Source organism: Pundamilia nyererei, unplaced genomic scaffold (genome assembly GCF_000239375.1).
Source record: "Pundamilia nyererei isolate P.nyererei 1_Seehausen unplaced genomic scaffold, PunNye1.0 scaffold00240, whole genome shotgun sequence".
Taxonomy (NCBI): domain Eukaryota; kingdom Metazoa; phylum Chordata; class Actinopteri; order Cichliformes; family Cichlidae; genus Pundamilia; species Pundamilia nyererei.
The window spans coordinates 690,931-717,259 of record NW_005187641.1 but is presented as its reverse complement, the minus strand read 5'-3'; the positions used below and the strand labels follow the sequence as shown (position 1 = coordinate 717,259).

General features: G+C 41.4%; 1 protein-coding gene across 1 annotated transcript in view; it reads right to left on the bottom strand.

Annotated features, from left to right (window-relative positions):
* The window catches only part of erbb2 (erb-b2 receptor tyrosine kinase 2), a 28,786-nt gene extending 8,080 nt beyond the window's left edge, over positions 1 to 20,706 (bottom strand). The window contains exons 1-21 of the mRNA XM_013914952.1: positions 20,428 to 20,706; positions 9,800 to 9,951; positions 9,516 to 9,696; positions 9,176 to 9,316; positions 8,291 to 8,356; positions 8,060 to 8,175; positions 7,820 to 7,961; positions 7,570 to 7,698; positions 6,522 to 6,669; positions 5,733 to 5,806; positions 5,518 to 5,608; positions 3,592 to 3,794; positions 3,344 to 3,473; positions 2,011 to 2,101; positions 1,353 to 1,507; positions 1,214 to 1,261; positions 967 to 1,105; positions 761 to 883; positions 569 to 667; positions 292 to 477; positions 3 to 83 (exon numbers count right to left, since the gene is read on the bottom strand). Coding sequence (XP_013770406.1) covers positions 3 to 83; positions 292 to 477; positions 569 to 667; positions 761 to 883; positions 967 to 1,105; positions 1,214 to 1,261; positions 1,353 to 1,507; positions 2,011 to 2,101; positions 3,344 to 3,473; positions 3,592 to 3,794; positions 5,518 to 5,608; positions 5,733 to 5,806; positions 6,522 to 6,669; positions 7,570 to 7,698; positions 7,820 to 7,961; positions 8,060 to 8,175; positions 8,291 to 8,356; positions 9,176 to 9,316; positions 9,516 to 9,696; positions 9,800 to 9,951; positions 20,428 to 20,563 — 2,631 coding nt within the window. The 5' untranslated portion in view covers positions 20,564 to 20,706. The remainder of the gene's footprint in view (positions 1 to 2; positions 84 to 291; positions 478 to 568; positions 668 to 760; positions 884 to 966; positions 1,106 to 1,213; positions 1,262 to 1,352; positions 1,508 to 2,010; positions 2,102 to 3,343; positions 3,474 to 3,591; positions 3,795 to 5,517; positions 5,609 to 5,732; positions 5,807 to 6,521; positions 6,670 to 7,569; positions 7,699 to 7,819; positions 7,962 to 8,059; positions 8,176 to 8,290; positions 8,357 to 9,175; positions 9,317 to 9,515; positions 9,697 to 9,799; positions 9,952 to 20,427) is intronic.
* Positions 20,707 to 26,329: the final 5,623 nt, after the last annotated feature.

Genomic DNA, 26,329 nt, shown 5'->3' with positions numbered 1-26,329 from the left:
ACGTGATTCGGGTTCTTCACCAGGACATTGCGGGCTGCCAAATCTCTGTGGACCAAACGAACCTCCTCCAGGTAACTCATCCCCTACACCAACACACACATACACCAACACACAGATCCATCACCCTACATGTGTCCACAAATAAACAAACTGGAACCACATCAAATATGAAAAGACAAGTAAGATAAGAGAGAAATGAACAAAATATACTTCCGCTTATATCACTGCAAGCGGTCACACAAGTACAAGCATGAAAACAGAAATGCAACACCTTGTTTCCTGTTTTTGTACCTTGGCAATCTGGACACACCAGTTGAGTAGGAACTGCGAACCAATGCGGTCCTTGTTCTCTCTGACGTAGTCGAGGAGGCAGCCGTACGGCATCAGCTGAGTGACCAGCTGCACAGTAGAGGTGAGACAAATCCCCAGGAGACGACACACGTACGGGCTGGCAACGCCCGCCATCACATATGCCTCCTGGAAGCAGAGAGAGCAGATGTAATGAGCGTGTGAACTTCATTTCCGTCCACTGTAACTCCTCAAGGTTTTCTGCCTGGCTTATACTCACATCGAGGATTTCTTTGTTGGCTTTTGGTGAGGTGTTCTCACGCAAAACCTTAATCGCCACTGGGATTTTCACATTTTCCCCATCAGGAGCCCAAATTCCCTGAAACAGTAATCAAAATCATCTCGAACAAAGCTCACCACCCTCTGAACAAACAGCACATAACGTGGTTATGGATGTGCGTGATGACCATACCTTGTAAACAGTGCCAAAGGCCCCCGAACCCAGCACCCTGAGTTTTTTCAGCTCGGTCTCTTTCAATATACGCATCTGAGCTTGATTGGGTGAAGCACCACTCGGCGTCAAAGGCTCCACCAGCTGCACGTGAAGGAAGAAAATAGCAGATAAAGACTCCACGCTAGAGCAAAACACACATTTTAATTTGGCACGTCGTCCCTCACCTCGTGCTCCTGCAGGATCCTCCTCATTGTCTCCTTCCTCTTTAGCTTCTTTTGTCTCCTCAAGTAAAAGACCAGCAGAGCCAGCAGGATAATGAAGAGCACCACCCCACCCACTGCAGCCGCGATGGACGTGCCAGGTCTACACAGACACAGAAAGTTTAACGCTGCGCCCATCCATAAAAATTGAAGTTCAATTTGTAACAGCTCCCAGAAAAGCTAACTGAAATAAGTTGTTTAGTGCGCTCACCCTGTCCTGGTATCAATGGGGCAGCCTTGTTCATCCTTCACAGTGCAGCTGGAAGAGAAAAGCACCGTCTGTGAAGTCAGTCTCACTGCGTGCTTGTGTATGTGTGTGTGAGTTGGGGCTTAAATGTGGCGTCACTCACGGTGGCGTGCAGTTGGTCTTGCATGGCAGACAGTGTCCCGTGGCATTGCTGTATTTCCACACAGTATGCAGATCGCCCTTGACGCCACTGGGACACCGATCCACGCAATACTCGCCGTCCTGGAAATTCCGACACTCCGTGCAATGTTGAGCACCCTGAGACGCAAACAGAGCGATATTTAACAATGTTTATTTTTTTTATTTAACATAAAAAAAATAACAGAGTTTCTACAGCCCAGTGTGACGTCGACATCCTACTTCCAGCACCACAGCAGCTAAAAGGATTCAATTTAAGCTAAAATTAGACCACTTTAAGAACTTTTGTAATTAGAAATAGCTTAAAGTATAATTTATTTTAAAGCAAGCAAGGTGCAAGCAACATTATCCCTGTGTATAAATGCTTCAGTAATCTCAGCTCTACAATGCACCATCAAAAACAAGCTATGCAATGAGAATATGCATCCTGCAGTGATGCCACATGCATCTTGAGAAAAGTGAAAAAGGAAAACAGAACCTCATAAACTTGTATTTATTCATTCAAACGATACATCTCCAGGTTAAATAAACTGTCATATACAAGTACTTTTGAGCTCCAAATGGGGGTTTAAGGAGTTAGAAATCCTATCTAGCCGTATTACACTTTGGTCTATGTTTCTTACCGGCCCGTGGCAGGACTCTGAGCCATTGAGGGGTCGACACTGTGGATCACAGGCAACACACTTAGATCCATCTATGTATTCACGTACGGGCCTGCAAAGCAAGCACAAGATGCACGTAAGGTAACATCCCAGGATTAAATTAAATGCATTTATCTGAAGCATCTGACACCATCCTGAGAAGACACAACTTCAGAAACAGACGCCAGCTGCAAGTAACCCGATGAGCTCAACGACATTTCTTCTTCTTCTATAGACAATCGTGAAGTATCGTATGAATTTTTGCCAACTTTCTGCAAACATCACATCATGCTGGACTGTAAATTTCCAGTCCAGGATACAATTTCCATCACAGATTCAAAATAATTAAATTTTTACACTTTTGTTCTGCTTTACATTGAAGAAACAACATTAAACATGTTAATTTAACACCTAGATAGAAAGCAAAATTGCATATGTATGAATTCCCAAATATTCCATGTATTACTGCTTTTATTTTATAAAAGCATTTATATGTTATAGAGCAATATATATAGGGCACGCCACTCACTCCATACTACGGTGACCTCAGAGGTATTTACGGCTATGATGTCTTTAATCAGTTAGATTTGTTAATCTTTTTATTTAGACACTCTATGAAACTAAACACATAACATTTCTACTTTCCTTGTTAGGTTATGGTCGCGATGACTAAATTCAAGCCATAGTGTGGTGATAACTTTTTAAATCCGATCCAATTCAAGGCAAAATAGGCAAGAGAGCAGGGTATGATTTTGCATTTGGTTGCGTTGTAAATAACAAAATCACTAGCTTAATTTGGAGTGTATAATAATAATAATAATAATAATAATAATAATAATCTCTGTTGTTTGAGTCTTACTAAAAGAGACTGTAATTAGATGTTTGAGCATTTTACTTTAATCCTGCTTTTTCCAGGCACTTAGCAGACATAAATTCCTAACTAAGCAATTGTACCATCTAATGGTTGTACTGGGTTCATTTTGTGCGCATGTATACAGCCCAGTGTGTTTTCTCATTTGCTCCGCCATCTTGCATTTGCTTTTGTATGTGCATGTATGCACGTCATATCAAACTCAAACACACCGTTATCGCTGATAATAGATCCTAAATTGCTTCAAGGCACACGTTAAATTAAACGTTTTTAATCTGAAAACTAAACATCATTCGTTTTTCTGATATATTTACTGGGGAACTAGTTCTGGGAATTATTACAAATAAAACAAATAGTACACTGAACAATTAAAGAAGGTTATCAGTTGTTTTCGCATTGATTTAGTTTTGCCACACCTCTACAAACGCACGCAAACTTTCTTACCCCTGATAGAGATCACACTGCTCTACACACTCGGTGCCACGTTGGAAAGTTTGGCAGGACACGCACTGGCTGGGCCCCGGACCCCAACAGCCCGCCTTACAAAGGGGGTGACAAACATTCCCCTCTTTCTCTGAAAACATAGAGACAATGCAGCATGATTCACCCTGTAGTTTTTTTACTGCATTAGACCACAAAAAAAAAAAAGCTTAAGACAGCTGCACGACTAAAAGGTCTGTGGCTTTACTTACCACAGACTGCAGGGTCCTGGTTGTGGCTGACGATGCGGTGCGGACCCTGGGTGGGATGGAGGAGATTCTGCCATGGCAGTGAGTTGGTGTAGCACAGCTGTGTGTTGTTGTAAATCAAGACCAAACCTCCACTGACGCTGCGCAGCGACCGCAACCCGAGAGACTCGATGTGCAGATTCTGGATGGCCAGTGAAAACACACCCCTGAATGGATGGAGAGGGAGAAGATGAAGAGTGGTAAACAAAGCTTTAAATAAAGAAGAGTGTAAGAAGCAAACAGCAAAAGAGACACAGCTGTAACCCGGCATCTTTCTGTGAAAACAAGCTTCTTACAAATAGCGTTTGGGCTCTTCGGAGCAGAGTAAGGATCTTGGTCATTTTGGAGGGACTCAAAGCAGAGCATCATATCAATGTGGCTCCAGCACCGTCACTACAACTGCCCTACAGTGTAAAACCTGAGAAATCCAAGTGCAAAATTCTCCCACATGGAGAATGTATAAGGAATTATTCAGTTGTTCACTGATGAGTACAAGTCTGGAAAAAATACAAAGTTTATTGAGAAATTTATGATGCCACACTGTGCCCACATATTCTGATCCTGCCCTTCCATTCAGAGGTTTTGGATGTAAAAGTGGATGCTACATTTCTGTCCCGGGATCCACAAAACATTCCTTAAAACATCTGTAGACTTCTAGACTTCTGGTAAAAAAGGGAAAAAAAATGCTGGCTTCAGAAGACACCACCAAACATCGACCTTTTCCTAGAACAATCAATGGATAAGATGGCTTTGACTCTTCAAACTAAGAGTCAAGGAGATTAACAGTGGGGGGAAAATGGGTTTGTTATAACAAGATTCAGAACAGCTTATAATCCAAGTGTAAAAGCTCTGATAGAAATATTTTCCTGCAGTGTATTCGATGGCTTTGGATGATGTTGTTAATCTGTTTAAGTCCCTGACATCATGTTCCATGTTTGTAAAACTGTGTAAAAGGAAAAAAAAAAGACTTCCAAGTGGGAGGAAAAAAGTACTCAAGCATGACTTGTCCTGTCGCCAAACTGCTGAGTGACAAAGTCCACATGAAGTCGCACTTGTTGTGGATGAAGGGATCAAACGGAGGCCATGGAGACCGAGGTCAGTGTGAAACCAAAAGTGAATGCGGAGCTAACATTTTCAGACATTCGTTTCAATCGAAAATAATAAAACAGTTGTCAGTTGGAATTTTTTTAGCTTTAGCTAAAAGCTGCATTAAAACAGACTCTTTCTCAACATCAACCATGTGTTATACAGCCTGACGTTGCACACGTCACCTGCACGGTGATCAGATGGTGCTAACCGTGACCTAGTTTAAGACACTGGCCAGCAGGGCAGCAGTGCTAGCTAATAATTAGCATTTATTACCCTGAAAATGAACAGACTGCCTCAACTGAAGCAGAAACAGTCGAAAAAAACTGAACACAAACAAAGACACAGTGTTGGGTGGACACATTGGCATGTAGTGACGCACCGCATGGAAAGAAAATTAAACGTGCTGCATATATATAACGATCTTAATAATACAGGAGAGCTGTTCAAGGCACATATAGACGATCCGGATGGTGAAGTGGAGTTTATTGATATTTTAAATTACTTAAACTTACTATTATTCTTCATTTAGTTGACTTTTTTTCCACGTTTCCATCATGCTCACTTGCATGAGAAGAAAAATACGCTTAGCAGGCACACCTAATGTTTGTTTCCAGCTCGTTGGCAAGTTTATTGATAATAAAGCTGATAATAAAATCACCACAGAAGGGAAAAAAAACAAAAAACACTGCAGTAAAGTGGATTGAGTATGGTTACACAACAGGCATATTGTGCAAACAGGATGACAAGGGAAATAGTGGAGAGCATGCAGAGCAACAGACGAGCAGTTTTAAGAAGTCTTACTTGTAGAGCATCGTGCCTCTGATCACCTTCAGGTTCTCAAACACACTGAGGTTGGTCCACTGCTCTGGCCAGGCATCAATGTAGAGATAACCTGCAAGTTTAAAGATCACACAGAGGTGATGAAAACATTCCAACTCAGGAGACTTCGGTGTGAGAAACAGATAAAATGTTACTTAATAAAAAGCTCACATAGGGTTTAACAAACACTGTGGTACCTGTGATCTCCTCCAGAGTCCTGAAGGCACTCAGCTGCTCCAAAGTCAGGCCTGAGGTGTTCTTCGCAGGATCCCTGGACAGCGTAAGATTTAAGTAAGACTTAAAAGCCACTTTGATTATTGGGAACAATTTCATTTTCTCTTGGTTTGTCCTCAATATTAATATCTCCTCCAGGTTAAGCTTGGATTTTGTGAGAAATGCCTTCGCCAGTCCACACAAGTCATGGAGACGATGTGTCTGGGTGATCTTGAGTCAGAGATACAGATTCAATCCACAGGAGGCAATAGGAGGAATATGCTGAATGCAAGCCTGTTTGTGCAGGTTCAGATCACACTAACCCATCATTGACAACCCTCAACAATACATCAGAAACCACACACGCGTTCACTTAAATCAGCTGTCGGGGAATTTTATCAACATGTAGTATCTCAACCTCAGCAAGTTACAAGTCATGTAAGCAAACCTACAAGCTTTGTATTAACTGTTGGTATTTCGCTACATTATTTGAAATGCTCTTGAATGACACTGGTGTAGAAACAAATTGGAGCAGTTTTGTCCTCTGTTGACACAACGTCAAAAACACTTGAGTTTAAAGCCGGTCTGGTTACATGTGCAGGGATAGGCTCGGGCGGCAAAAGGATTGTGTACAAGTTGTTGCTGCAAAATTAAATATTTGAAATGCTGAATGGGAGGGATGTGGCGCTGTGGCGGAATAAAGTCTCTGGTGTCAAGCTGCTTGTTGTCTTTACTGAATTTTACACGTTTCTAAAAATGTAAAAGTCTCTCACCATGAGAAGCTCTCAGAGCGGAAGGCCAGGCTACCGAAAATCTTCGTGCACTTGTTGAACTCCTCCACATTGGAAGGCGTTACTACGGCGATGCTGCTGCTGCTGCTGTCGGTGACACCATTGTTGTCTGTACTCGGGCCGAAACACACTATGATACCAACCAGGAAGGGGAAAAAAAACAAAACAACAACAGACGTTAAACCAAACCAGAGCTTTTCTGGAAGCAGTATTTCTAATTAGACTAAAGTTTAACAACAACGACTAATAATCACCCAGCAACATGAACTAGGACGTGATCATTGCTGAATGAAACAGATTTGCACTGCATTAAAGGAACAAAGCCTTAAGCCACCCCTCATTTACTTATGTTTTGCTATGAAAACTGGAAATAGCAGCGGTGATTTATTGACAATGTGAAGTTTTTTGAGCAGTACTGTATACAATAACATTCAACCAGCTCTGAAGACTTAGTTTTTCTCTTCTTGGCTTGGTATGATGCCAGTGAGAGTGGATACTGTCGTCACCTGCACACAGACCGGACCGACCTGCTGTTCAAATCTTTAAATCTGTTTGCGATGGGCAGTGAATCAGAAAAACAGGAGCCATAACAACTTGTTTTCAGACAGTGGGTGAGCTGAACGGTTGCACCAAGGTCCATTATAACATAACTAAAAATTATTGCGAGCATTGAATCATGCAAAGCTGCTCCAGGAGAATCCAAGAATAAAAATATGAAGATGAAAATGAGCACCATAGATCCTGGAGGCTTGGTATGAGGAAGCAGAGACAGCAGAATTATGCTAGCAAGGTTATAAAGGTGACAGAGAAACTAACAAGCTAAACTAACGACATGAACAGACAGGCGGACCAGATTACTGAACCTCATTCCGATTTGTCGAGTTAACTCAAATCTAGAACCATCTTCCGCTTCCAAGTGGATGTTTTTATTCACCCTAATTAGCAGGTAAATCTAATAAAGCTGCCACTGTGTGCGTGTGTTTGTAAACAGAATGATATTTCCCAGGAGAAAACAGAATGACTACCTCACCTTTGGGACAGTCTCCTTCACACTTATCACATTTCTGCGTCTCTGTCCCGTCAGGTTGGGTGACGACAACTTCCTGGTTGTTTGGGGGGCAAGATAAAGTACAGGCCACTTCCAACGCCAGATAGTTATCTACAGGGCAGGAGACAAAGTGTCCAAGATGGGAGGCAGGGATTTAAAAAAATAAATAAATCAGCGAGCGTGTGACAGCTTTCTTGGTTAAGCAGTTTTTTTTTTTAAGGCAAACTCTTACAAGGACACGTCTTGACACAGGTCGCTCCAAAGTTAAACTTCCCATGTGGGTTGGATTGGGACTGAAACGTGACGGGGTCATAGGTGGTGGGCAGTGGACAGTTCTCTTTACATACACCGCTGTCGTTGAAGTGACGACAAGCCTGCAGAGAGGAAGGAGGAAACATGTTTCTCCAGTAAGGAAAAGGAAAAAAGGAGATTACACTGTAGATAAGAAAACAAAAACAACAGGACTGTTTACCAGACAGTCTGAGTCTTTGGGTCCAGTGCATCCAGCTGCACACTGCAGGTGACAGCAGTCGTTGGGTAGAGGACCTTTACACCGCTGGCAGCCAGACGCACATTTAGCTCGGGTCACTTTAAACATACACACACACAAAACAAACAGTCAACATTTCAGCAAAACTTCATCTGCTCTGCTTTTGTCTACATAAAACTACATAACATGACTGTGTGTGTGATTTTAACTCACAAGTTTGGCAATCCTGAGGAGTCTCTCCCCAGCATCTTTTCCCACATGCAGGCGAACAACTTGGACCTGCACCAGAAGAAAGCCAGGAATAAAAACCAGGGAAAGCTGAGCCACAATTTTACAAGAAAGACAAAGATTCAAGAGCATGCGGACATGCTGGCTGATCCGTGGTTATGTAAGGCACCAGTACGGTTCATGAGAGCCGTTTGCTGGAAGGTCAAACTCTATAAAAGAAATCTATGTAAAGTATCCAAAACCAACATAAACGATTTTTGCCCACATTAGGATTTATAAACCCACTTCCAAAATTGCTGGGACACAGCGCTAGAATGTAAAATAAAATCAGAATGCAATGATCTCACAAACCCACATTTTATCCCCAGTGGGACAAAGAAAACACATCAAATGTTTAAACTGAGGCATTTTACTATTTGATGAAAAAATATTTTGAAGCTGGTGGCAACAACATGTCTCGAAAAATTGGGACAGGGCAACAAAAAGCGGGAAAAGCAAGCAAAAAATAAAAACAGCTGGAGGAACATTTTGCAACTAATGAGGTTAACTGGCAACAGATCACTAACATGACTGGGTATAAAAAGAGAGGAGAGGAGTTTCTCAGGAATAAAGACGGGCTGAGGTTCACTAATCTGCAAAAAACTGTGTCTTCAAAATGTGGAAAGATTTTGGAATAATGCTCCTCAACGTAATGATGGCGCCTTTACACATCTGGAAAGGCACCATCAGTGCTGAAAGCTATACACGGGTATTAGATCAACATATGCTCCCAACCAGGAAACATCTGACATGTAAAATGACTTTATGACATCGACAAATCGCTGCATGATGTTTCTCTTTGTTCACTATTAGAGTCAGTCAGCTGCTCACAGTTAGGAGGCCGAGGCTGCAGTCGGTGTTCCTTGGCACGGCCATTCTGCTCATCCAAGATGTCCGTCAAATTGATGTTCTGGGGGTCTGGGAAGCACAGCTGGGGGTTCCCCCAAATATACACTGCACCCAGCAGGATCTCTGCAGGACAGATAATACATAAAAGTGACTCCACAACTTATAGAAGACAACAGATGCTGAGAGAAACGGGCCTCTGTTCTGACCAATCTTCCAGTGAAACACTTCAGTGTTTTAAAGCTGGCGGCTGAGGATAAGAAAATGAGTCTGAGCTCCAGACTTCTCACATCAAATTACGCCGGATTTGAGGAAAACGTCTGACCTGTGAGGCTACGTAGCCGGAGCGTCCTCAGCCCCTGACCGGCGTGAGTGTTATCCAGCACAGCCAGCGCGTAGCTGGAGTTGTACAACTGGCTGCCTCTTATGATCCGAAGGCTGTCTAAGGGCAACAGGCTCACAGAAACATGAGCAACGAGTACATAACCCTGTACCTCCACAATCCCCTGGTGAAGAAGAGATGAAGAGAGACAAAGGTGAGGAACACTGGAGCTAACCAAGCTTATTAACTGTATTAACATTTTCTTTGCGTTTCCATTCAAACTATACCTGCAGGAAGGAGAGGTTAGGGTTTCCATGGAGGTGTGTAATCTCCAAGTTTCCATGAACAACCTGGCAACCGGTGTAGAGCAGCCTCAGAGTCTCATAGTGGTTTTCCAGGCTGGAGGGCAGGGCCAGCTTCATGTCTGTACCCCGACAGACTGCAAGGCAAAGAAACAAAGTGGCAATTTATATGACCTGTCAAGAACTACAACCTACAGTATATAGAAACAAAGAAACACTTTTCTTCAATGCAACATTTAGTTTCTTTAATGAATGAAGCCATTCAACTTTTCATTCAGCAGAATTCTTGCATTTTATGGGTTAAAATATCATCCCTACAAAAAACTAAATGACATACAGTAGTCTGCAAAAGCTGTGAGCCAACCTTCATTTATTTTTATTTCACTTGGAAAATTGGAACATGGGCAAACACATGCAGTGCAGTATAATAAGGAAAAACAGAGTTTGCACAATTCTAACAAGCTCGAAAGTCAACTCAAGTCAATACAGCCTGAACTCTCTAGGTCAAGCTTTCTTGTCATTTCTTTAAGTAGTCTACAGGAATAGTTCTCCTGGCTTCTTGAGGGACATGCAAAGCTCTTTTATGGATGTTGGCTTCTTTTGTTCTGTTCTCTCTCAAGATGATCCCACACTGCTTTAATAATGTTGAGGTTTTTTTGGACATCTCAATGTAAACGTTTACAGCAGTCCTTTCTTTTTTGGTTCCTTTTTTTCATGTGTACAGACACCTACGTGGTAATGAATGTAAGGCTTGGACTCCACATAACTTGACTCCATCTATATGAAGCGCCTTGAGGCGACTTATGTTGTGATTTGGCGCTATATAAATAAAATTGAATTGAATTGAATTGAATCTATTCACAAGCAGCCTAAATAGAAATACGAGCCGCACGCACAGCCTCCGTCTGCGTCTTAGTATACATATATGATATATTTTCCCCTGGCAGCAGATTCCCCTCAGTGGGTCACACACAGAATTGAATTCGGGGGTCATACAGCATTATAATTCACAGGGGCATTTGCAGACACATAGCTCTCGTGCCTTAACAAGCAGTCACACGGTGAACAGTCCCTCCTCTCTCGAAGTTATAAATGACTTCCCTTGGCTCCTTTCCAGCAGCCCCTCAACAGTCAACCCACTTTTCTTCATTGAAGCCCCCCAACCTCACTACTGAGCCATCTCTCTCCCTGTCATTTTGGAAAGCACAGAAGCAGGCACACCACAGGAAGAACGGGAAGTCCTGGCAGCCGGGACAAGGCCGATTTTCATGACACAGTGAGGTTACCAGCAGACTTCGGGAGATGCGTCTTATCATGTGTGTGCGTCTGCCACGTGTAAAGTTTCCTGGAGATGGCGGAGCGCACAGACCCATATTACCCCTCCTGCAACTCAGCTAAAGAAGTACTGAAGCATTAATAAAGACAGCGAGCTACTGCAGTAAATGTGTCTATGATTAACCGTGCGGCTGCCAAAAATACACACCCAGCCTCTGCCACTTGTGTCAAATAACAAATCAAATGACTAATCGCCGACTCCTTCAATTATGTCATCATGGAAAATAGTTTTGGAAGTCAAGCCAAGAGTGGAGATGTACTCTCATCCTCTGGCATTTTAATCATTTTCAATAAGACAGAACTTCTAAAACACAAACAGCTTTCCCAGAGTGTGACAAAAAACAAAAAGCTGGATGTCTCCGGCTTTGGGGATTAGGGAAATGTGCTGTAACAGAGAGCTCAACAGAGCACATTATCCGTTTCTGAAAAGTGTGCGTAAAGCCCGTCCTCAGTTTCCTCTCCCTTTATTCCCTCATTGTTTGCTCTCCAAAAGTCTCTCAGCAACGCCTGTGTGTGCGTGGACTTGTGAGGACCTCCCGGCCTAAAATACTTTCCCTTTTATCGCTCACGTTACTCAGCCTGCCCGCGGTCAAGACGCTAACTTTACTTTCCCCATTCGAAGTTCACTTCCTGCCTCTTCAAAGGTTTATCTAAGCAGTTATCAAAGAAATTGTCCTCACATCCTCTCTGATCACTCGTGTCTTTTAAATTCTCTCAGAGTCTGAGCTGTTGCTCAACTGCAATCATCCTCTGGGGAAGTGCAATTTAATAGAAAGGTGTGTGGTTGCATAGCTAGAAGATGACACACACAGTTTTGGATTTTCCCAGTAAAAGGGGGATGTTGTGGTGACTGGCACCGAGTTTTGATCAAAGCTACATCGGTGACCTGTGACCTTCCAGTTCACGAGGTGATTGCGCGCCGTGTCACGTGTACACGCATTAATGCTGCCTGCTGCACAGCATGTAATGCCAATTTGCCACTGGAAACTTCCACTGCTCAGGTGTTTTGCTAGAGAGCAACAACAGCGAGGGAGGTATTTTTCCTACATTCCCGTCTGTTTCTCTGAGTTCTGACCCTACTCACGCTCTCTCCAGTCTAAATTAATTACGGTCACAAATTACAGAGGCTAAAAGGATCCCGATTATCTGAGACCATGCCTGTTCTCCCACTGCCCACTTGTTCACGCGCTCACTCAGTAGTGAAGCGCTGCAGACAGCTGTTGATGCATTTTGGACATCATTTAAATGAAGCCCTGCGATGTAATTACCCGCCGGATATTTCTAATTAGTTCTGTTGTTAAAACAGCTGCAGCTGCACTACAGTTGAAGCCATGGAAACATCAGCAGTGCTATATCTGGATAAGTACACAGTGTAACTGACATATCGTTCTGTAATATTTAAGTCAAATCTGTGCACACAGATTTATTTGAAACCCAGTTTGTCTGAACTACACCCTGTTACGTAAGCATGATGGAAACCATAGATTCAACTGTGCTATTATGTTATAATCTTCAATACATTCACCTGAATAATGCCACCCCTCAAAGTTACAATCAGCATGGATTCACAGATATATACACATACACAGCAGGAGCAATTCAATGCATTTAGGCATGTAGTTCAAACTGAGCATCACAATGGGAAAGAAAGATGATTTAAATGAGCCTGGTTGTTGGTTTGAGTACTTCAGAAACTGCTGATCTACTATCAGTAGGATTTACACAGAGTGGTTCAAAATCGAGACTATATCTAGTGGAGGAAGTGTTTTATCAGAGCCAGAAGTCAAACTGTTTTGTTTTTTTATAGGAAAGCAACAGTAACTGAAATAAGCACTCGTTACAACCAAGGTATGCAGAAGAGCGTCTCTGAATGCATAAAACATCCAACCTGAAGCAGAAGACCGCACTGCATGCCCTTTTTGTCAGCTAAGAACTGGCAACTGAGGCTACAGCTCCACAGCCACACCAGAACTTGACAAGAGTGGAGACAGGCTTGTACCACCAGTTCAGGCGGTGTGGGGATATTAGGGCTGGGCCATATCATACCGTTCACGGTAATACCGGTGTATGTTGGGCAACGATAAGAAAATGAAATATCGCGATAGAATATGGGTAAAAAGCACATGCGCAGTGCCTTTGTTTACATACGCACATGGCAGCGATGCAGAATGAGAAGAGCGAAAGTGGATCGTTGAATGAAACGGATGAACCAGAATTGGTTTGTAAAAATGCTGCAACGACAGGGGTTTGGAACTGGTTTAGCTTTCGTCCGTCAGATACACAACAAAGCACTATTTTTGGTAGAGCATGCTAGCGGGCCGTCGTTATTACCGTGTTGTTTGGAAAATCAATCCTTTGATTTTCTGAAAATCGACAGTGCCCTTTATAATCCCGTGTGCCTTATGTATGAACTCTGGTTGTGTTTACTGACCTCGAAACAGTTTTATGTACACGGCGCTCGCAAATCTGTCAAATGTTTCAGTACGACTTTGCTAAGCTACGGAGCCGCACCGCTTGATGGATTGTCGGAGCATTACAGCCATCGTAGTCAGGAGCCCCGCGGAGTGATACGTGCTGCGCTTCAACATAATATTACAGTATTGTGTGTGTGTAACCTCTTTTTAAGTTTTGTGGATATTATACATGGTTATGCTGAGGATATGTCGGCCAGTTTTCACTGGAAATGCCTTTTGGTTAAACTGTCAGCAAGGAATTTGTATTTGCACTGTAAATTTTTTATATAACTTTAATGCACTTAAAAAAGCTGCTTGTGTAAGTGAAAATACATTGATGTTTTGGGGGGTTTTGGCAGTTGAGGAGTTGTAAAGTCTCGTGTCAATTATATTGTCAGTTATATCGTTATCGCAAATTTTCAAATGTATATCGTGATAAATATTTTTGGTCATGTCGCCCTGCTCTATGGGACATTTTCTTTGGGTCACCGTGTGAGCATCGCTTACACTCCACAGCCTGTCTGAGTGTTGATGCCATCCCTTTATGACCACATCTTCTGACGGCTGCTTGCAGCAGGATAAAACACCATGTCACAAAGCTCAAATCATCTCAAACTGGTTTCTTGACCATGACCAATTAGATCGCTGTACTTAAATGGCCTCCAGAGCCACCAGATCCCAAAACATTCAGGACATGGTGGTGAAAGAGGTTCACATCATTAGATAGCCGTGTAGCCAAAATATCTACAGCAGCTGCGTGATGCTATCATGTCGATATGGAACAAAATCTCTGAGGAACATTTCCGGCACCTTGTTGAATCTATGCCACAAAGAATTACAGCAGTGCTGAAAGCAAAAGGAAGTCCAGCTGGTAATAGCAAGATGTAATGAAGTGTCCAGTGTTTATACATTTATAATAGGAGAGGAGCTCAGAAACTATTCTCAAAAGGGTAAGATAAATCACATTAGCTCCATATCTGCTCACAGCTCAGTCATTAGCCATGATTACAAGGACACTAATAACTGGAATAAAAGTCTGAATGATATAAAAATGCTTCATGTGAACACAATGACCTGATAACGCTCCTTTGGACCAAAATTTCCTTTCAATTGACACAGGTGGGTTATACCGACCTCAATCGAATCAGTGTGTATGGACAGGTACCTTATCCTTACTGCGAATGGCTGCTATATGTCAACACAACGACAACACAGCGTGGGTCCATTTGAAAAAGATAAATGACGCAAAAGGCAAACACACGAGACAGAGAGAGAAACTGATGACTTCCTCTGTTCAAACCGTCGATGCATGTAAATGCACAACATGATCGGATTGAAATTGCGCACAGGTAAACATGAATACTGACAGGAAAATGGAAAACAATGCTCTACATGCCAGTGACTCTACCTTTGCTTGTTTAAATTCATCCAACTACTTTTAGGTTTGTTAACATGTCCTAATTTGTGTAACAGCAGTTTAGCATAGCAGATGAATCTCAAAGCATCCTTAAGGTGTCTGTATACGTCAAACAAGCCTCGCACTTAGGAGACAACCTGTTAAAGATAGAGTTGCTGTCAGGTTAACATGTGAAACGTGGTGGAAATAACAACTTTGTCTTTTACACGTTGTTTACTTCATGGTTAACCGCCACTAGCAGTTTCAGCACAGCAGCTTGTTTACCAGTTCTGACTTTAGAAAACTAGTATTACCACCTTGAGCTCTGTGGTATGCCAAACATTAGTTAAGTCCACCTCCATCGAGACTTAACACAACACAAATGTAGTGATGAAAGGAAGGAAGCCAGCAGATGGGCAAGTCTGGACAGTATGATGTCACTGTGCACAGTAGTTTTGGAGTTACAACCAAAACAAAAGAAAGAAAAAAAGATGTTTTGTTGGATCGCAGTGACCTTTGACTGCCATATTCTAATCAGTGCATCCTTGAGTCCAAGTGAACTTTGCGCCCAGTTTATAGAAACTTCCTCAAACGGTTATCGGCTTCTTGGGAATGCCGGAGAGTGACGTGCGTACGGATGGGCAGTTAGAAAACACAGCGAACCCCGGCCAAGGCTGTCGTTAGCACATAAAAAGATAACACTGCTGAGCTGGTGAATCAGCTGGTGAAGATTGATTGAACAGAAAGTTGATCGTCCAGTCCCTGTAACAACACACGGTACGTGGCATTCCTGTTAAGCACAAAGTCACGCTCTATCTGGAAAAGAGAGCTGACGCAGTGACTAAATGAATTCATGAGTGAATGCAGTTAGTACTGCAGGACTTTTAAGTGCATGTGGCCAAGCAATCCAAACACTTTTTATATAGTCAGAGGAGGTTTTATAACTTGAAGTGCAAGATATTTAAAATGTCAGCACTTGTTGTTTCAGCTCTAAGGAAAGTGAGAGAACACGAAGTAGTGCCGGTGTGTAAGAAATCACTCCCGATTTGATCTGAATCAGGCTTCCTGAGAGGCTGCGGTGTGTGTTTGTACAAATGGGCTGCTTGAGACTGAAAACTGAAAGCCAGCTTGAAGCCACACCTGTGTGTGGCTGCATGCCAGTTAGCACAGGGAGTGTGTGGAGGTGCGTGTGTGTTTACCAGTGTGTGTGCGTGTGTGTGTAGCAACAGGAACGCGATGCTGCCGCCGCTGTTGCGGGAACAGGGCTGAATCACAGCGGAAAAGCCTGCTCCTCGTGCTCTCGTCTAATGGATTAGATCCTCCAAAGTTCCGCAAACAGAGCGATCTGATCCAGCGGGACTTTCGCTCAGATTTTTCACACGGCAGCCCTGATTGCACCGCAGCCCTAATCCTTAGCAACGCGTCTTGCATAAACTCCACATTTCTCCCAGCCTCCCCACAGCGCATTCTTTCTACCGCTTCACTCTGCGGTCGAGAAAGAAAAAAACAGGTATTGCTCAACAGACAAGCAGAACAGGCTCTGTGCTGCGCTGGAGCCACGAACTCCTCGTACGCTCACGCCGCCACAGACTAAAACCACCAAAACACGAACGCACCGCCACATCTCAGAGTGTCCCGACCTCTTTCTACACATTAACCACATAAAGGAAGGAGTCTGGATCAGAGCGCTGGAATAAGGAGGAGGGAAAATTAGGACATCTTCCATTCAAAACTGGCCTAAATAAATATCAAGATGTCGATTTCTGCTATTATTTTCAAATAAAAGGCTAAAAGATAAGTGCTGTTAATGAAGGAGTTCCACAGAAGGATAACAGATCGATAAATTGAATGGGATACATTTCATTATTAACATAGTGTACACAGTGCTGTGTACAAATCAGTTACTCTTTGTTAGAATTCCAGAAGGGTTTTATGACAAATTAAAGGAAAAGTCACTGACAGTTTCTCCCAGGTCTCTGGAAATCTGCTGGAGCGTTCAAGCATCATTATTCCTGATGTTGGTCCAACACGTCTGTCCTAAATCTTCTACAGGTTCAAGTGTAACAAAATCCAGCTTGAGCTGCTTTCAGCTGCTCCTTTATTTACAAGCAGTCACCACAGATGGTAGCTCTACATGCCGGATCTGACTTTTTTTTAAATGCCCAATGTCCTTCCTGACATATCCCCAAAGGCATCAGTGTCCCCTCCCGGGATCAAACTGGGATATTTTGTTCATTAGTCAGGTAAATCACATCACTATAGAGCCACCAGTGGAACCCTGTAAAATCCAGAATTTAAAAAAAAAATACTTAAATTACTTTCAAAACATTTAGATATTCAGAAGTGTCTAGATCACGTTCCCACGTCACTCCCTTAGAGGAGAATTTGAAAGATTTGCAAATAAACACTTAGAAAAAAAATTAATCGCAAATTATTTCGAACCAGAATGATTCACAGCCAGAGGATGAACCCAATATCAAAATTTAGGTACTTTAATTCGTTTTGACCGGCCACCCATCACCAAGAAATGCAATTTGTCTCTAGATGGACGCACTCTAAAATGAACTAGGCTGCAGAGCTTAAATGAATGTGTCTACTTGCTGAAGTCATGAGGGCTTGAAAATGCAGGCAAACTTCAACCCATCCCTATGTACTTCAAGGGCTTGTAACTCGGGTTTCATAGCTTGAAGATAACATTGTGCATAGGTTCATTAATCATCCTAAAGTTACTTCACAAAAACATTCAGCTGGTCCCGAGAGGCTCGTGTGGAAGTGACATTTAAAGCACGCGCGTGCTGCAAATGGTCAATAGTAAGCATGCGGTGCACCTCTGTGGCAGCATTTGAATTAGTCTTTCCTCCCAATGCACATTCGGGTTTTGCCTTTGATCTGTCGCCCACCTGCACACACCACTCCAAAATATAATTACTTCTCCATTAAGGATGAATGTGCTAGCTTCACAGTTAGCAATTTTGTGCTAGTTTTCATTTGAATGATCTCTCTCATCAACTCCTTATTTTATGATGCTCAGAAATTACCCTGAAAAACATGTTATGGTTTTTGTTTATATTGTACTGAAAATACAAGACGGTTCTTTGTTTCTAAGTTTGGAATCGAGGGTTTGAATCGGGCATTTTTACCCATACCTCCTTAATTCCAACGTCCTGCAGACATGGGATACGTTACATGCTTTACCTAGAGGGCACTTTTACAAACAACACATCAAACTAAAGGTCGTTTAATAGGCAGAATTTTTTAAATATTTATAATATTTATCAGATTGAATGAATGGGCAGTAAAAAGAGCAAACTCCTTTCTTTTAAATCAGTTATTTTCAAATGAATGGCCTTGTTGGAAGGGCTTTTTGGCCCTTGTGATGCATAATTATTTCACCGCGCTCGCGAGATGCCACTGCATTTTAGTTATGGATGCTTTGAAAGTTTACACTACATTAAAAATAACTGCAACCTCTTTAGTTTTATAGAGAGCTGGCCAGCACCCTATGCCGAGCCTGATTTGGCCTGTGAGCCGCAAGTTGAGTATCACTATTACAGACCTCTTATGAATTACAGGGAAGTTAATAAATAGTGAAAATAACATGTTTTTTAATTATTTCCCCATGATTTCATTCTGCTAACACAAACAAGGTAGCTGAGGCAATTGTTTAAATACTGAGAGTTTAGAAGATGTCAGCAGTATTTCTGAGTGTCACACTGATGTAAGATGTGCAGATTCACAGATCTAACACTTTATTTCCTCAGAGGTTTTTCCCACTAAAAGCTGGGTGAAGAGAAGATAAACAGAAGAAGAGGCTGAAAGTCTCCCCGGAGGACGGCAACAATGGCTCTCCGGTGGTCCCGCTCTCCTCTCCGGGTGAGTTAGATCACTAACACGCGGTCTAGACTGGTGAGTCACAGCAGGCTGAGTTAGCTGATCACTGAGGCCAGTTCAGTAAGACTTAATCGCCACACAGTGAGCTTCACTGGAGTGTGACAAGGGCACGAACTCTATGGATAGAAAGGCCACTGAACACAGACACACACACAGGCACGGGGACGGGGAGGTGAAAGAGTGTGTGTGTGATATAACACTTTTACAATACTTCATAACTGAAAGTAAGACTGCTGAGATTCACTCTGGAGCCAGTCGGAGCGCTCGCCCTGAACTGATGCTTCACAGATTGAGTAAAGTGCACCAACCAGTTCCCACCAACAATGCAGTCATAGATGAAAATCACTTCACCTGTGACTAAAGGCTTTGTTTGTGTGTGTTTGTGTGTGTGTGTGTGTGTGTGTGTGTGTGTGTGTGTGTGTGTGTGTGTGTGTGTGTGTGTGTGTGAGCAGCTAATAAAACAGACAGTTGTTTGTACTTACATTAGTCATTTTTGTTCTGAGGCTGACATGAATGAAAAACCCCAAAGGGGGCTCTTTCTTTATTTTGTGCACATCAATGAAAGCCAACAGCTGCATGTCAATAAAGTGAGCACTGCAGAATAAATTGTTATTGAGTTCAGATTCATTTTTTCCATTAGCATGTGCCAATAAAACTGCTTTTAAAAGCAGCTGGCTGGGGGTTATTGATCTCCCCAAATACACCTAAAATCGATCTATAAAGGGTCATATGCACCCATTAATCTGCACTATCAATCATTTTCTCAGTTAACAAACTAAATAGCCCAAGTACAGACTGACCATCAGATCAAGCATTAAATATATATATTATTTAATATTATAAATTATTATTATCCCCCAAAGCCTATAATAAAATGAAAAACAAGCAAAAATATGATTTGCAGCTCATTTGCACCTTCCAGTTAGCTCTTGTTTTACTGGCATGTACTCAAGCTCCAAGTGTGACAAGTGGCCCCTCTATGGCACAATGTCTCCCTTTTAGAGCCAGGAGTGAATAATTGACATCGTCATGATCCTTGGCCCACAATGCACTGCCTGTTTAGTGTCTTGTTTTTGTTTGTGTTTACAGCAAAGCCACGAACCGTCCGCCTGCAGTGCACAAGTCAGTTGTGTCGCAAAGCTGTAAAGCAGGTTCTCATATTTCTTACCTGAGTCTCTGCTCTGTGTTTATTTGAGCAAGTCAACGTGTTGCAAGATTGGAGATATTTGTTTATTTAGTCTTTGAATCTTTTTTTTTATTATTATTATTTTGGTCCAAACTGTAAATCTAAAGCGAGGCTGTTTTGTGACAGGTGTGATTTTTCCTCATAAGCAGCCCTTCATAAATCCCAGGAGAGCAGAGAGGACCCGGCTGAGGAGTCACGGAGGAATGTAGTCCTCCGGACCAGAAAAAAACCTCCAGCGTTTCCTAAAATTACAGCCAGCACACTCCAGTGCCATCTTCCCGAAGCTCCGTGGGTCTATTTTGCCGACGGCGGAGGCATTATTGACAGGGGGAAAGCGCTGAAAGTTACCCACCTTCTCTGCCTGAAGCGCCCGTCACTCCGAGCAGTACGGCCCCGACAAACAGCAAACTTCTCGCCGCCTCCATCTGCGCAGACCCGGCGCTTCTAGTCCATCTGGGGGAAACAGAGATTAAGTTTTTGCATCTCATTTAGAGCTAACTGTCGTTTCTGGCGCCGTGTGGAGTTGTTGTTCGTGTCCGAATCTCAGTTACTTCCTCCCATGAATTCCCTGCCTGTTGGTAGTAAGCGCGTAACAGGAGCGCAGGCGCGCTCCCGTGGCGTAAAGGCCTGAACGGGGAGTGGCAGGTTCAGTCAACCCGCCCTCACTCCGGTCTGACTTATTTAACCTATAACACGTTTCATTCTAATTATGCCTAAAAATGACCTTCAAACTTTAATTGCGCTTATTTCTCCCCAGAGGGCTCAAATGGATCAAAGTGTAAAATATGGAGGAACAATTAAAGCAATTAAACCATTTACCCCGCTCATGCATAATCTGTGAATATGCTACCACCTTTTTTTAAAATGTCAGTATCCCTTACTATCGCTTGCAAGTAAAGGGGAAAGTCAAATTGGTTATATGCAGGGGCGTTTCCGGGATTTTTTACAGTAGGGTGCCACAGAGTGGTGGGGGTCCGCATACAGGGTGTATCCAAAAAAGAATAACAAAAAAAAATCTTCTGATTTCAAAGTGTTTTAATTCCACAGCCCTTCACTGGAAACAGTCGAAACCTGTACTGTTAGAAGAAGCGGATTTGTGAGTTTTGCACGGTTGTCGGTGGGTAGCAAAACAACAGAAGTGACTCCAGACATGCCCGCAAAAGTATGGGACGAGTTTGACTTTCGTATGAACATGTGCCGTGCATCCAGAAGAGGACGCATTAAACACTTGTGAACATTGTAAGTTTTGTTATGTTAAACTTTATTTTCAGCAATGTATTAAAAAAAATACCACAAACATCTGTGTCCATTGCTTAAAAAAATACCTAGCCTTTTGGAATCGGATGATTTCTTTAGATGCACCCTGTGTTTATGAGAAGCAAAATCTGGGCTCTCAAAAAGTATTCTTGACCCTCAAATATGAAGCGTTAATTTTGAATAAAATGCACTTGAAATATGTAAACTCAAAGGTTTATTTATTCAAATAATTAACCATTAAGGAAAGTATGCTTGATATAAGCTGACCACATACCAATCAAATAAGTTTCATTCACCAGATTGCATTAAATGTTTTACATTGTACATTTACATGTAATCAAATTACTCAAAGTTAGCATTTTGGGGGTAAATATTTTTATGAATAGAGCATTGACTTTGAAAAGTCTGGCTGTGATTTTCAGTCCCTGAACCCTATTACGACTGTATAACGTGAAAAGTGGTGCTTTACAAGAGTTTAAACATAATTTTCTGTTGGTCGATTATTTTGGTAAGTTAAAAACATTAATTTGATTATGTAAACGTAGTAATAATTGTTAAGTAACTTAGTAATGCAACGGCTGTATAACCATCATACATTTAAAGCGCCTCCAGTAAACATGCAGATTATGTAGAATGCATTTTCAGATTCATACACATTATAAAATTAAAAATTAGATCATAATTATTTACTAATTGATGTAAATATCACTGTTGCACCTCAGGATGATTTTAATTACGGATATATTTCTGGGCATCTTGTTATGATAAGCAGGTTGTGGATGGAGGCAGGACTCTGAGGCAGGCAGATTTAAAACAGAAAATTACCTTTATTAAAGGTAAAGAAAAGTCCAAAACACATTCCAGAAGTCCACGAGGAGAACATAAATAACAGAGGAATAACAGGAGAAACTAAATTCGACTGGAAACAGGCTGGAAACACAAGGGGATAACAAACAGACAATTTAACAATGAACAAAGGAAATACAGGACTATAAATACTCACACACTGAGTGCTAATCAAGGGAAGTGAACACTACTGGAAGAAATTTAGGCACAAGTAAACAGAATCTATGAAACTAAGAAAATAGCAATTACAGACTAGACACACATTTACACAGCAAATTAACATAAATGAACACCGGAGAAAATAAACTAAGGCACAAGGAATGAGATATAAAAAAATAAATTAATAAAAGAAACTAGATCTCAAAGAAACAGTGACTAACTCCAGATTATACTATAATTACAAGAAAATAAAGAAACTCCTGAACTGAAAACATAAACTGACAACTTAATATACTAGGTCCAAAACCCAGGACTATGGCAGATCTATAATAATGCAATTTATCTAAAAAAAAAAAAAAAAAAGTAAGTAACTTAAGGTTTAAAATGAATGGTATGGTGTAGATATTATAATATTTAACATTTACATATAAGTGCATTAGAACTTTATCTGAGTAAAGTACTAAGTTACACAGTTTAAAAAAAAACATTAAAAAGCAGACAATGTCCTGGTAATTTTCTGTAATGTAAACGGTAAAATTCAGTGGATGTAATGTAACTCGTTTTAAAATGCTACATTGTACTGTATAGATTCCTACAGGTCCATGCTCTCTTCCAATGCTGGGCATTATACAGTTGTCATGGAGTCTTAGACGCATGTGGTTTTTGTGTCTTATTGTGTCTTCTTATTGGTTGTTCTGACACTTACTTTTTAAAAATGTATTTTAGTCTTTTCTGTTGTACATCCCATTTTTCTATTTTTCTATGATGAGCACTTAAATAAAGTCACTTTTGTTACACCACATCTATGATGTAATACTGATCCCCAAACATCCATGAAACCCTACAATGTGATACATTTCAGATTAAAAGGGGACATCCGGATATTTGAAAAATGTTAAAGTTAAATTGCCTTTAAAAAAAAAAAAGAATTACATTAAATGTGCATTACCATATATGGATAGACCCACATCAAGAGTTTATTTAGAAACATTACCTAACAATTATCCCACTAACACGATATTTCACCAAATCAACATGTAGTATTAAATGCCTGTTTAAAAGAACAACACATTTTACAATAACTGTGTCAAAACACTTAATTGCCAAATTCAAACAAATTTAATTTGAATTTCACTGAGTTTTGTAGATGTTGAAAAACTCCCTGTCTGATTTATTAAATGTGAAAAGGCAATGATTACACTCTTAGCTGCACTATTTCATTATAAATCACACTGACTGATATCAATGTGTTTATTTTTGCAAACTGGCAAATTTTTAGATTTAAGTCTTGCTTTGTATATCAATATGTTTGACTATTAAAACTTTATTAACATTTAAGGAATGAATCAAATCAACATTTTAGATCAGGGGGAAAAAAAGGTGAATTCTTTGCGTGATACAAGCTTGGAGTGTCTTCATATTTCTTCTGCTTTTCTCATGCTCTTCATTCACGGTCACAAATCAGGAGTTGAAGGAGGAAGAATAAACTCTATTCATCCCAATCTATCGTCTCTCCCCACCCACAGAAGCCCGGGTCAGAGTCCAGCCTCTTGCACAGAGCTATCAGAAAACAACAATAAGCTACACACTGAGCCACACAGACCACAAGTTGCGGTCCGTTTGCGAAGCTGAGTATTGCTAGTGAGGCTGAAATATTTAGTTCCCACAGAAAAAAAAAGTCAGTTCAGTATTCTAGTTGGAAGATTTTCCCAGCAGTGAACTTTAAGTCTTAAACTTTAAGTGTTTGTTGGCTCTGTATGCGACTCCTCGTTTTAGCTGCATTTGAAAGCAAGCTGTGCTACAATAAAACCTGATGCAGTGGTCAGCAATTTTCATCGCACTCGATGGTGGAAATCCCTTCAGAAAACATGGCTGTAATTCTAAGGGACACATAAAACATGCGTTAAAAAAAGAGGTCTGCATGGGTTAAAAGGTGAGGAGGCCAGGAAGTGGGTGAGAGATAATGTGTTCAAGTGAGAGAGTCCAAGGACAACTGCAGTAAAACCCAGGGAAAATATACAGAAAAGAAGTCATTACCAAAGAACATCATAAATTCACTCATAGTTCAGTTCCCCTGACCGGCCAGGTATTTAGATTTGGCATGAGAGAAGAAATAAGAAATACAGTGTGGGACTCTTCAAGGACAAGAAAACCATATTGTTTCCCACTGCTGCTCATAAATCCAAATACAAGTCTAAAGGAATCTGTCTTGATTATATCAGAGACACAATGAAGGTATCTGTGCATATATCACTGGCACAAATAGTACAAGGTCAGCAAGCCCTTTAGACTGCAGTGTAATAGGGGAGGGACGAACCACAGACTATACATGTCACTTCTCTGCTCACTTTTCCTGCTCTGTTGATACCTCTAGCTGTGAACATTTCATGTATTTTAACACAGGTTTAGCGTAACATTTCACTCCTTCAAAACCTCCACCTAAATACAAGAAAAAAATAAGGATTACTTAAACTTTTATAAGTATACGTGGGAGGAAATGGAAATACATCAGTGCTTTGTAAGAGACACTCACAGGCCTGTGAAGTGGATAAACAGCTCAGTGCATTTAGGCATGTAGACAGCTCGTGTCAGAGGTCAGAGGAGAACAACTAGATTACAACTAGGCAACAGTAACTAAAATAATCTCTAGTTACAGGATCTCTGGAAGCACATTGTCTACAGCAGCAGAAGACCACACCAGGTGCCATTCCTGTCAGCTAAGGACAGGAAACTGAAGGCAAGCAAACCAAAACTGAACAACAGAGGCATAAAAAGAGCTGCTGGGTCTGATGAGTCTAAATTTCTATTTTGACAATCAGATGGTAGGGTCAGAATGTGGTGCAAACAACATGAAACCATGATTTCACCATGTTTTGTATCAACAGTTCAGGTTGCTGGTGGTGTTAAGAGATATATTTGGGCTCCTCCTTACTAATTCAGCTTACCTCCTTGTTGTTTCCACCCATACCCATCCCTATATGACCACAGTGTGTGATCGCCCGGTGGCTGCTTCCAGCAGGACAACATGCCTAAGGTGTCAAAGTTCAGTCATCTCAAACTGGTCTCTGGAACATCACAATGAGTTCACTGTTCTCAAATGGCCTCTACAATCACCAGATTCCAATCCAATAGACTTTTTGGATGTGGATGAATGTGAGATGCTCATCATTGATGTGGCAAATCTGCAGCAACTGTTTGCCATTAAAACTGCTACTTACTTTCGAGTTCCCTTAAACATATTTTTACTGTAAAATATAACATCATATGCTTTCCAGAGACTTTACGTCACATCTTTTCTGAACTACAAAAGGATATCAGATTTTTTGTAATGTCCCCTCTGTCCCTGCACTTCACAGTCACTGAAACACTGCTCTGTTCAACATTTTTTAAAAAAACCCTGAAGGCGAGTGCAGAGCAGAGGTTATTTATCGGTGCAAAGACTTAGGTCAGGTTGTGGGCCCGTGCTAGCTAAACCACACCACAGTTCACAGGAACACATCCACTAAAAGTCCAAACACTATCATAACACTTCATGATTTTAACCAACGAGACTTTGGGCTCAGTAAAGAATCAAATACTATATTATGTAATTAACATTTACAGTAGTTCTCAGTTATTTTTCCTACCTTCATGGACATAAACATTTGCAACATTCAGCTGTATTCACTAAGGACAAAGCTTGTAACGTGATCCACCAGAGTGCGTTTACCTGATAGCACTTGTAGTGCTTTGAATGTTTTCTGCTTGTGCATTTTTACCATTCATGCATCCACTTTAGAAACATTTACACCAGCACAACGCAGAGAAATCCCAAAAATGGTGTCTTTACAATCCTCTGCCGCTGAAACGTTTTCAGTCTACAGATGGAGAGATGGTTTCTGTAAGACAGCTATGAAGCGGCAGCTCTTGGACAACAGCTGCTGAATGGCGTTTGCCACATCGCAGAGCAGCGAGACGCTAGAGAGCAAATACCATTGGCATATTTTACTGCA